Genomic DNA, 12,796 nt, shown 5'->3' with positions numbered 1-12,796 from the left:
ACAAATATACTCTTGATATACTGATTTCCCTCAAATATGTGAATATACCAAGAAGATAAAATTGTACCCATAAAAATTAAATGAGGCTAATTTTTAGTAGTAGATATTTGTTATTCCAAGATGATAACTGAGTCTTATTTATTGGATTCATAATGAAAATGACTTTTGTATACAAAATAAGACAGCACACATAAGTCAAAAGAATAAATAATTTCCAAAATCCTATGAATCACATCCAAACCAATTAACAAAGTGTGCTAAAGTGACATACCTCCTCCGGATTATCTGCATAACTGGACAAGCCAGGCTTTACTTCATGCCACAACTCATCATCCAATTTCAAGGATTTATCTGAAATAAGTTCAAATTCTCAAGGGAGGAAAAGTCGGAACTAATCAGTAACTGCCTTCACACTGTTTCATCAAATGGTAACCAGTCTTTGCATTTCAGAGCAAATGCAATATGGATCACACAAAAAAATTACCTGTTAGGCAAACATAATAGAAATAAAAAACAAACTAGTTTTCAACTCATGATACAGACAATGGAAATCAATCTTTAATAACCAAATTACTATAAATCAGTGGTTATATAGGACTGAAGTAAAATAGAGAATATGACATACTACACGTATACAGGAATTTTACAAAATGCAAAATTTCAATATTGTATTACTGCCAACAAGATACAATACTGCATTGAGAAAGTATCAATATTAATTTTTAATAAACTTGGTCTTGGTACATCTTTTGATAAAGTAAAAGAACTACTTCTAAATGGCTTATACTTTACTGGAAGCACTGATGAAGTCTTAAGTGTTTGAAAGCTTACTTGCATGCCAGAAAGTACTAATTGGAGTCATATTCATCTTGTGAAACACAAGAGCCCCGCAAATTAGTGCCTTCGATCCTGTCCAACTTTGTACAAACCTGACTAAATAAGTTACAACTCAACAAGCTATCAAGACTGGACGTCCAAAGTATTTAGATGTGCTGTGCATAATGCAATCAGCAAATGGCATCAACAGAGATTTTGCTACTGGTGGCTTTTGGTTATCTGAATCAATACTCATCAAATGTTGATTTTTGAGCTTTAATATCCCAATACAATGTTTCATAAAAGTCCTATCAACTTGGACACAAGTCCTGAGAAAAAAGTTCACATTCAAAATATTGTACTATACCTACACTGCTCACAGCTTTGAGAATACGTACTGTATATCTAACGTGTGAGCAACTGTCATGAAAATATCAAATGTTCAAAAGCAAATATTCAACATGAATACCACATGATTTGAATGTCTGTATCATGAGCAATAACAAGCAATAGAGCAATTCACATATGCCCTGAGGAAATGACAAAAACGTTAGTTAACAGTCTACAAAAATACGGAAACGACGAACCAAATTTCAGAAATACTGTATTTGCTGGCAGATAAGATAAACTTGTAACTCGCCCCAATACTGGGGAGCATAATCTATAAAAATTACATGTACAACCCTTCTCCCTGATTTTCACAGCCCCTGACATTAGAGCATACCATTGTCCCTTGAAATTTGTAGGTTTCGAAATTTGAGGGTTTCATAATTTGAACTTTTATGCTTAAGGCTTGAAATGATATTTGACAAAAGTCAGGGCAAAACTCTATTTTTTTATAGTATGGTGTAAGAACTTTAGTAAACTTTTACACACCAATAATATTGCTGTATATTTTGTAAAACATTTTAATACCTTTAATTTTATCATGAAAGTTTGTAATTTAGGGAAGCAAAGAATAAAAAAAGGCAATCAAAAACATCTAGTAATGAATACAAATTAACCAAACATAACTTTTCTTCCTAAGCATAGCCTAAAATCACACACTCTCACATACCAATATATCAAAATACTGGAATTTCAATCACATTGAAAGATATTCTACACTAACATAATTATGTAAGTGGATCCAAAAATTTACTAAATCATTTCACCCAGGGTCTAGAGACTTCCACTGCCCTATTAAAAATACAGTAGGCTATACAACTAAAGGGTTCAGAACCTTTTGTCTTTCTCCATGTTGGCATTCAGTTCTGGTGGTGGATTTATTTCACTGAACTTTCTTTATTTGTGTAAACAAAGCACTGGTGTTAGCCTAGCCTTGAGTCTCACCTCATTAGCATCATTCCTGCTACTTTACATTACTTATTTCATGAACTTTCAAAAGAACTTTATTAGCATAAAAAATTGCACATATTTTCATAATAGTACCACAAATATAACAACAAAGCAAGATAAGCACTCTTTTTTTTGAGTTTGTAAACATATCAGGAAAAAGGACTAAAGAGTCACTACAAAGAAAATATCTGCAAATACAAAATTTAACTTTCCCAGTACTGTAGTGCTCGGATTTGTGACTTCGGTTTTGATCATTTTTACTATAAAGTGAAGACTATTACTGTACAGTTGTGCTACCTTATAAGCCTACTGTATATTTGTTAAGATAACTACTGTGACTTGACTATAAAAAATACCGTAATCTGAAGGTATACCAGTTCCAGCCTACTGCCACTGAAACCACTAGCTGCTAGTATCCTAGAATAAGCAAACCTAAGCCTATGAGATGGTCAAACTACTAACAGATTCTCAAATTTGCAGGGAGCTGGCAGCCCTAACACCTTGAATCTGAAGGGACAACGGTATTTGAAAAAGCAAATGTTGTCTTTGTCCCTCACGAAATAAGTATTTTTCTGAATTATAATACAGGCCTTTGCCTAACTTGATGACTAGCAGAAGTCTAGCCTTTCATCTCTAGCCTTCTCTTTCCATGTTAACATTAATTTCTGATACTGAAAATTTAACCTATTAAGAGTTGGATTAGGTCATTCTAAGCCGTAGTTCCGCGGTGAGCTAGACTATGGCAATTGACGTTTTCCTATGTTATTTTACTTGCTTTACAAGAATTTAAAGTAATATTTTTGGTCAGCTGTAACTAAACTGTAATTGACCTTGAAGACTACATGACGGGGTAGATCTAATATGGCATTCCAGGGTTGTAACAGCAAAATTGTAAAGTAAACACCCTAGGTATGTTACGTTGGTATTTTTAGGGTGTTTACTAGTTACAATTTTGCTGTACTAGCTATGGAGGGGGTGAGGGAATTTTGCCATATGAGTTATGGAGGGGGTGGGGGCTTGCCGTGGAATGCTGGCTTAGATCTACCCTGTCGGTATCATGTAGTCTTCAAAGGTCAATTACAGTTTAGTTACACCCGCCCAACAAAATATTACTTTAAATTCTTGTAAAGCAAGTAAAATAACAAAGGAAAACGTCAATTGCCATAGTCTAGCTCACCGTGGAACTACAGCTTAGAATTATCTTAGATTATATTACACTACTGTATTACTGGTATTCATGGAGTATATGACATGCAGTCAAAACATATCACAAATACTTGTACATACAAATCATACCAACAAACTTATATAATCACAAAGATATATGACAGCATTCATTTACATTATTTTTTGGTGCAAGGTATACAAGAAAATCACCATTACAGCATCAAAACACTTCATAATTACCTGAACTTACGAAATTGTGTGAACAACTTATGCAATCATGTGACCATCTGTATGGCTAGCCTGAAAAGTCTCCTTTTCTCCTTCCTCTCGGTCACACAATGAGATATACTTGACAGAAATATTGTTATTTAAGACATGAGCTACACAAGAGACTTAAGCTACCATTATGCTGTCCAAAATGCATTACTGAGGCTATCATTACAAGACAGTATATACTAAAGACTTTTTACAACATTAATATTAGCATCAAATATGAATTGCAGTTATGGGTATGTACACCGGAAGACTACAAATGCTCACTGTTGTTGGATACTGTGATAGAAGTAGCCTAAAAGAGTGAAAATGCAACATTCAGTAGAGACACAATAACAAATAATTACTGCATTTCACCACTGTTAAAGTTAATTACATATTATGCAGGTAATATATATATAGAAACTTTATATTAAGCTCTTCGTTGGATGAGTCGGTAGAGCTGTGGACTGGCACTCGCTAGGCCGGAGTTCAATTCCCCGGCCGGCTGATGAAGAGTTAGAGGAATTTATTTCTGGTGATAGAAATCCATTTTTCGCTATAATGTGGTTTGGATTCCACAATAAGCTGTAGGTCCCGTTGCTAACCAATTGGTTCTCAGCCACGTAAAATAAGTCGAATCCTTCGGGCCAGCCCTAGGAGAGCTGTTAATCAGCTCAGTGGTTTGGTAAAACTAAGGTATACTCAACTTTATAATTAAATATTTTTTTTACAGACAAAAGATCAGTATGTATAAGTACTATTACTTTAATTAAAAGTCACTGACAACTGTAACACAGAACAAAATATTTTCTTTTTACGACAGAACTCACTGTCTTGAGTTTTATATATTAGATGACTATCAATTTTTTCTTATCTTTGTAATGAAAATAGAAAATTCATATTAAAAAGTTCTGTAATACATTCCAATGTATGGAGCTTATATCTGCAGAGTCTATCTTATGAAAGACCTCATTAATGTGATTACAGCTAGAGCTAGTTTATGTCAGACATAACAAAAACAAGGTGCTCAATACCTCCTTGGACTAAAGTTGTATCACCTTGTAGGGAGCATCATAAATTGCCTTTACCTTTTCTGAAAAAAAGTCTTATATGCCAGCAAATACAGTAGATAATAAAGTACAGTGTGTATGTATTACTGTAAAGAAAAGAAATATACATTTTCTCTATTGAGAAATAAAAATGATAGAACTATCTGGGTAACAATAAAAGAAATGCAGAAACTCTGCATCTTAGGGAAAACAATGAAGCACTGGGGTCTCAGAAAACCTGTAATATATCTTGAAAATGGAAAAAGTAATTTTAAAAAGTTGAAACATTGAAAGCGAAGATGTTAAGCCTTTTAAGGCATACAAGTATTAAAAAACAAAGCTGATGTATTAGATAATACATATAACCTGAAGTCCATAACAAAAATGCTTCGCAGACAAATAAGGAATTTTAAGTGTAAAGTGCCTTGAAGTTATATTAATGTGCAAAAATTCCTAACTTACGGAAATTACACAAATAACTTTGGAATTCTGTAGCCATGATTTATAACTATGATCTGAAAAGTGACTTGGAATAAGTATTGATAATCATTAAAGTTTATTATTATCAACAAAAATTACATTCAGATTTCAAACAGTATGTTACCAAAAGTACAATCAAACAAAGCAATACTCAACAAAACTAGGAAAAATACATTTAAGTAACTATAGAGCAAAATAAAAATCCTTTAATCATACATCTTTTCAAACTAAAACAAACCAAAACTTATCTACAGGCTAAGAACTCCAAAAAATCAAGAATAATTAGCCCTAAAATAGTACTACATGATGCATATCAGTACAATGTCAACACAACAAAAGGTTAATGTATGCTATTTTTTGTCCCTCAACGACAATGCATTAAATGTACAGGCATTATGGTTAGTACAAAAAATAAAAAAGAAAGAAACATGATAGTCTCCTCTTAATTAGAAGGACCCCAAAAATATGAAAACTAAAACGCAATCATGAGTCCACTTGTTAGTTATGCAACTTCAAATAGAAGGTAACTACCTAGGAAATAAGATTAAATGGCTGTATGCAGACGACAATTGTTATGCAAGTCGTTTTAGCCAATGGGGAGGGAACCAAGACCATGTCCTGAAAATGGGAATGAACTCAAATGACGGAGTGGGAAGTAAACCTATTCGGGTGAGAAATAAGAATCCTTGAGAACATTGTCATAAATAATAATAATAAAAAGAAAAACAAAATAAAATGAAACCTGGTGGTATTTAACACTGGAAATAAAGACTGTTCAGCTCAAAGAAGAACTAGGAGGTGGAGAAGCTTCTATAGTGAATCTCAAACCAAATGCGAGTTATTGTATGCTGTCTTTAAGTACCTTAATTCTGCAAAGCTCAAAGCTTATTCTTCTGTACAGAACACTTCTTTTGAAATTTTTTGGGAGAATTGAATGATCAATACTATACAGAAAATATGACAATGCACACAATACAACACTTTAGTGCACCCTAATAAAATGGAAATGAAATCAATACTAACATAGCAATGTATAACCTCCATTAAAAAACATAGCACGGAGAATTTAAACTCTAGCAAACTTGCTAAAAAAAAAAGATGCATGATAGTTAGCCCAACAGAGTGGCAACTCCTGGATCAAACACAGTAGCAGAGGCACGTACCAAAATCTAAACTCCTGCATTAACTAATAAAAACAATTCACAATACAGTACCTGAATGCACTTGTACAGTAACTCAATCAACAATTTTGAACATCAATTTCAAAACTACAGCCAAATTTTTAACACACCTATCACTCATAAACACCCATTTTTATGGTCTTCAAAAGTCATAGACACTGCAGTCTTTTTTTAAAATAGACAGAAGGCGGCACTTATTATGAGCAAAGGGTTTGTACTTAAAACATTAGTTTTATAAAAACTGATTTCTTTCACCATATACCCATCACTCCTGTACAACATGAATAACAACTCTGTAAGACGGTTCAACCTCTAGAGGTCGCCAAAATGGTAATTATGACCTGCAGCATCCATGGAGAGATCTTGGGATTAAGATAACTACGGACCTTAGCCCCCGGTAAGTTCATGAGGTCGAACAAGAGAGGGAGAGCTTCTGTATAAGTGAGTCGAACAAGAGAGGGACAGCTTCTGTATAATTAAACATGAAAACTTTGAAAATCTGCCTTTTTCATTATTGTACAAACCAGAGCCTTTAATATACTGTATAATTTTACGATGCACTCCACAATGAAGATGAAGGAGAAACCAGAGGAAAAGGAAATAGAGTTCTTAATTTGTCCCAACAGTTTCGCCCTCCATCAGGCCTCTTCCGGGGAACTTTATTGACTAATCAGTTTAAGAAAAACATATACCGGACATATGTTTACATTTGGCTTCAAGACTTACATAAAACAAACAACCACAAATGGTTAACGATGCTTACAACTGTTACAGGATAATATAAAATATAAATTGTCTAGTACATAGTTCGTCCAATGAGGCTAAACAGGTAATTAAGTGAATACCTAAGTCAATATATTACATAATTTGTACTGGTTTTTCATGATATGTAGAAATAGCAGGTCTGTCCTGAATAAGCCTATACTGCCATTGAAGTTATTGTTTTCAGTATATTGAATACATGCTGTTTCTATTAGATTTCTTTCTATAAAATTATTGTTTCTGAACAGGATTCTTGCTTGAGACCACTGAATTGGATAAAAACACTCTCTAGCATGTTTACTAATGGCGCTGTTTCTTTGATCAGTAGCAATACTATATTTATGTTGTGCAATTCGTTTCTCAACAGTTTTTGCTGATTGTCCAATTTATATTTTATATTATCCTGTAACAGTTGTAAGCATCGTTAACCATTTGTGGTTGTTTGTTTTATGTAAGTCTTGAAGCCAAATGTAAACATATGTCCGGTATATGTTTTTCTTAAACTGATTAGTCAATAAAGTTCCCTGGAAGAGGCCTGATGGAGGGCGAAACTGTTGGGACAAATTAAGAACTCTATTTCCTTTTCCTCTGGTTTCTCCTTCATCTTCATTGTGGAGTGCATCGTAATATTTTATCTTCGTGATTGAGAAGAATACAACTAAATACTGTATAAGTATTCCCCGTGCAAGCTGGAAATGCTCATTGAAGCTTGGTAACGAGTTAGTTAATAGGTGAATGGCAGAGTTCCATAAATCAGCTATTAGTATTTCATCACTTCTCCCTCAGTAACAAGGAATATGCACAACTACAGTTAAACATCAATGAAAATTATATCACCGAATTACCAGACTCCCTTGCCAAAAATTGACTAATGAAGTCTTAACAGAATTAAAACAGTAGCTGGAGGAACAAGACCAGGTCATGGAAAGTACAGAACAGAAAAAGTGACAAAAAGTTGGCTAAAGCCTTTTATCCACCTGAAGCAGCAACTTCATTACAGTTTATCATGCCATCACTGAGGGCCTCAGCTATTACTATTCATGATGAAAAAAGGAGGTTTGTACGCACCTGTCTGGATTCTGACTTTAATAAAATTACTCCAAGGCAAAAATCAATCTTCTCAAGCACAAGAACCATTCACCACCTCTTCAAAAACAGAATAAAACTCTAATGTCAGTGCTTCACCTTCACCAACAACCCTCTCTTCATCATCTTGTCCACCATCCACCAAACACCATAATATAGAACAACAACTGACCCTTCCATTATGTAAATATCAATGGAATGAGAGTAAATTGTTAACTTACCCCTTCTAATCAATACAGAAAAAATTCAACCTAAATAACTACGTACAAAAATCCTACAGTAAGCTACTGGAAACTGAAACTGCTCATTACCTAATCAACGTCAAAACACAAAAGCTGATTTACAAACATGAAAAATTTATAAAATATTCAAAAATTACAAATACACTCTAAACACAAAAAACAAACTGTTGCTAACCTCTGCACAGGCTTATGAGACTGACAGCAGCAAATATAAGCTACTCATCAAAGTGCAGAATCTTGTTAATGATGACATGGCAAAAAAGGAAGAATTAAGGTTGAAGTACAAAGGACATTATGGAAAAAGGATAAGAACCTTCAGGCAATCCTGTAGTACAGAACACAATACGAGAATTTTACAATGCTGTCACTAACTCAACATATATATATAAAAAAATACAAGACAATTACCTCCTGTGAACCAGAATATCAAGGTGGCACATGCTTAACACTACTTCCACTGTTCTTCCATCCCTTAGACAAAAGACTGCAATGTCTGGACATTCAAAGACCAGAAAATGTGGGCTTCATATGAGTGATGGATTTGTCGTGAAACAAATCAAATCTAAGTCTAATGTAACCTATCCAAACCTTTTGTATTTTTACATATGCAGTGCCCATCTACTAAGCAACCCTTTCCTGAACAATCTGAAATATTGAAACACCAAAATTACCTAAACCCTATCACACTCAAAGCATACCAGTTCTAATGTATTTGAAACAGGTAAATCAGTCAGTGCCTTGGAGTAAGTTGTGACCCATTGTGATCTAGCAAATTTCAGGTAAAATACATCTGACAATGTTTCCTAGACCACTTCTGTCCTGCAAGTGATGTACTTAACAAAATTAAAACATCCTGGTGATGTATGTGGCATCCAATCACAGCATAACGCCCAAGCAAATAAAGCTTTCTTTACAGCCATTAAGCTTATTGTGACATTTAACAAAATTAGCCCCCTAACACTCATCCACATTAATAACAAAACTGGCAAACAAAATACATTAAAATTTCAAAGCTTACTGTACATTTAATTTCAAACATACAAGGACCTATGTTTTTCTATACTCTCACAAACCCTGTGGATCCCTTATGGCTCGCTGATGAGTGATCCTAAAGCCATCCCAGTGTCATTTACGATTCTTGGACGAGTAGTTTTTGTAAATTCTAACCAGTCATTTTGAACTACCTATTTTGGTTTTTACATTTTTTAAAGGGTTAATGGGTCACAATGTGCACATCACCAAAGGTGAACGATAATAAACTGATCCAAATATTACAAAGACCATTATCTTTCTTAATTTTCATGTGACTACATTACTTTGAAAATGAACATACGTAATCTACTAATAAAATAACTTTGTAGATTCTTTTATTTCAAACCCAAATGCCATTTCCATCAATAACATTGCAGAATACTTACTCCAAAGCAATGGCTCATTTGTATACAAATAGGCTATTATCACTGTCATCAGCTAGTACCTGAGGACAGTCCCACAGCACCTAACTGCTGTGCCATGGGAATGCCACACTAATACTAATAAAGTACAGAAACTCTGACTTACGACTCGACATCCTTTCATGAATCTGGTAATTGGATGCTCAGTATGTATTAACTTACTCTCACTTATTCAGTACCTTAAATGTTGCATTTGCAAGGTTGATTTAAGTTCTTATTACACCGTTTTTGGAAAATCTGGTCATTAGTAGAGATCAACGTTAAATCAGGGTCCGTGCACTGTACTCTATTTGCAAAACGAAATCTGGATGGCTAGTGTCCATAGTATGGATGGATGTCATAACCAACCTCAAAATATCTAAGATATAAATTTAAATTATGGCCTGACATGCAGATCAAATGAATATTGACTGTTTACTCTTGGTTGTTTGTTGACATCATAGGATGTTTAAATAACTGAAGTCGAAAAAACCTTGGCAAAACTGACTGATAACAAAACTAGCAATAGTTACAGCATATCATGCATATTAACACTAAACTCAACTAGATTTTCCCACATTCAAGGACCTTTAGCAAGCTTCTACAGTTCTTTACTACAGTAATCTTCCTTGCTAAAACTGTTCAGTTTCTAAAAGGAGCAATAACCCACAGTCTACAACAGCATACAATAACTACAATTTGCATATTAATTCACATAGCAGCACCACAGACAGGGAACATCTGTGAATTCTGAGCCGTCAAGCAAGCACCTCCCAAGATTTGCAGATCTCTCTAGCATCAGCCGGAGGATGCTGCTCGTCTTTCGAGGGAACTGCAATCAGGAAGGGGTGAGGTCAAGACATGAGCCTCTAACCAACACCCTCCTCATAAGGTAGCGTATCTTTAAAGGAGCCAAGCCGAGATGGGATTGCTGGTCTCAGAAAAAGCTAACTGGAAAAACAGCAGCAATGCAATATTTTTGATGGGTTACTTTTATCACAAAGCCCCTCAACAGGACACAGTATAATAAAATGTTCAAGTAGGCAATAGTTAAGTTTGCAACAACAACCACGTACAGTACTATGTCTGTCTGATGTGGCAGCTAAGACAAACGGAATGAGGATTCAATAACAACAACTTGTAACTCACAGAGGTATAAAACATATCAAGTGAAAAAAAAAAAAACATTCAACTGGCAATCCTTTGGTCAGAGAGAAGCTTTTCAAAAGCAGGATTTGTACATGAGCATCAAAATAACAGCAGGATTAATAAATGAAAAAACAGTCAATGTTACCTAACAGTAACAGTCTAACTCTGTTCGTGTTTTGTCGAGCAGTATCTAGGGTAATCATAAAAGTTTATTATCTGTTTACGATATTTTGCGCTTGATCAAGTGGCAACCTGTTTCTGGCTACGCAACCACTTTCAAATGACAGCAACAATAAATCAATCTCAAGTATGTTACACCAAATTATTTTTCTTGTAGGGATATTGTTCATGAGAGTCCCTAGCCAGTTTTTTATGTAGGGGAATTATCAAGTACATTATTTTTCTATTTTTTGGACAAACTACTTCTCCATGTTGCTATGCATTAAGTTGTGCTTACAATCAAAGCAGCAGAAATCAGTTTAGTAACCCAATTTCGAAGAAGAATAAAAGGCTTTATAAACAGTACAGTAGTTAACTAAATATGAGGTAACACAAACAAATACAAAAGTCAGGGAGGGCATCCTAAAAGATACTCTTAAAGCTGCAGTTAATACTGTATTCTTATTGTCTTTTTAGCAAAGTCACATAATTTGGTAACTATATAAACAAAGAAAATGATTCATGACACTAAGAAGCTTGATCAGTTTTTCACACTGACAGATTGCAATATGTTCAGGTATTCAATTAACAGATTTTCAAATAAGCTGCACAGTTCTAAACAGAAATGTAACCCATGAATAATTTTCTCTAATTACCCTAGGCTTCTCAAAAAACTAAACATCCCAAAATTGCAAAATTATTAAAGCGCACCAATCTGCTTGGCTGCATGCAATTTCTAATTGCTTTCTGGGGTTAAAAAGACAAGTTAATTCTTTAAGCAATACACATTCACAAGAAAAGGACTTTTATATAAAAGATAGACAAAAATGACAAAACAAACCCATAACTACTTTTACATACACCTCTTTGCACAAAAATAATACAATGAACTCTTGTCCCTTTAATTTGGTAGTCCACCTATCACCGCTGATGCCATTAACCTTCTGTTCATTTCTGCTTACACTCGGTTTAAAGAATTTCAGTTTATCGTCCTCAAAATCATATGATCAAAACAAAATACAAAAACGGCCACACAGCTATCACCTGTCTGAAACATATTGCACTGGCAGACTACCTATTGTGATATCCACTGGTAGGACTACAAGGTTCCTCTATTACCCCACAAAATAAAATACAGTATCTACAGTTCAACATATGCCCAAACAGAATAATGAGAGCCTGACATCAAATGCATTGCAAAGTGTCTCAGAGCAAATATATGGTGTGCAACATTGCAATTCTAGCTAGGACAGCAGCAAGCAGATGACAGTTTTTATGCAAACTTTTTAGCCAAAGGGGAAGGGTCCAATACCAAGTCCTAAAAAGGAATGGGCTTGACTCATAGAGTGGAAAGTAAACCTGTTCAGGTGAGAAAAAACCCAGATACTGGAGACAAACAATTCATCTGTTCATACATGTCATTATACTGACTTATCTTTGTCTTCTCGTTAAAGTCTCTACATATAAAATAAGTTTAATGATAAAATCCTAACATGCTCAAATTTCATATTTCTATTCACCTAATGAAGAGCGCACACACACACACACACACAAACATTATTTTCTGACATTGCACATTAACTCTGCTTAAAATGAGTATTTAATCAATCTTTCTTACTGCCTCTACACCAATTGCTACAGCACAATCCTTACTCTTTATGGAACCATGTTACTAATTC

The 12,796-nt window shown here is 34.4% G+C and overlaps 1 protein-coding gene across 6 annotated transcripts in view; it reads right to left on the bottom strand.

The window, feature by feature from the left end:
* The window catches only part of LOC136837069 (ectonucleoside triphosphate diphosphohydrolase 5-like), a 47,736-nt gene that overhangs the window by 15,634 nt on the left and 19,306 nt on the right, over window positions 1–12,796 (bottom strand). For all 6 annotated transcript variants that reach the window (XM_067101672.1, XM_067101671.1, XM_067101670.1 and 3 more), the window contains one exon: window positions 272–351. In XM_067101672.1, coding sequence (XP_066957773.1) covers window positions 272–351 — 80 coding nt within the window. The remainder of the gene's footprint in view (window positions 1–271; window positions 352–12,796) is intronic.

The sequence above is a fragment of the Macrobrachium rosenbergii genome, chromosome 57, assembly GCF_040412425.1.
Source record: "Macrobrachium rosenbergii isolate ZJJX-2024 chromosome 57, ASM4041242v1, whole genome shotgun sequence".
NCBI lineage: Eukaryota > Metazoa > Arthropoda > Malacostraca > Decapoda > Palaemonidae > Macrobrachium > Macrobrachium rosenbergii.
The sequence above is the reverse complement of the archived record's forward strand: the minus strand, read 5'-3'. Positions and strand labels throughout refer to the sequence as shown.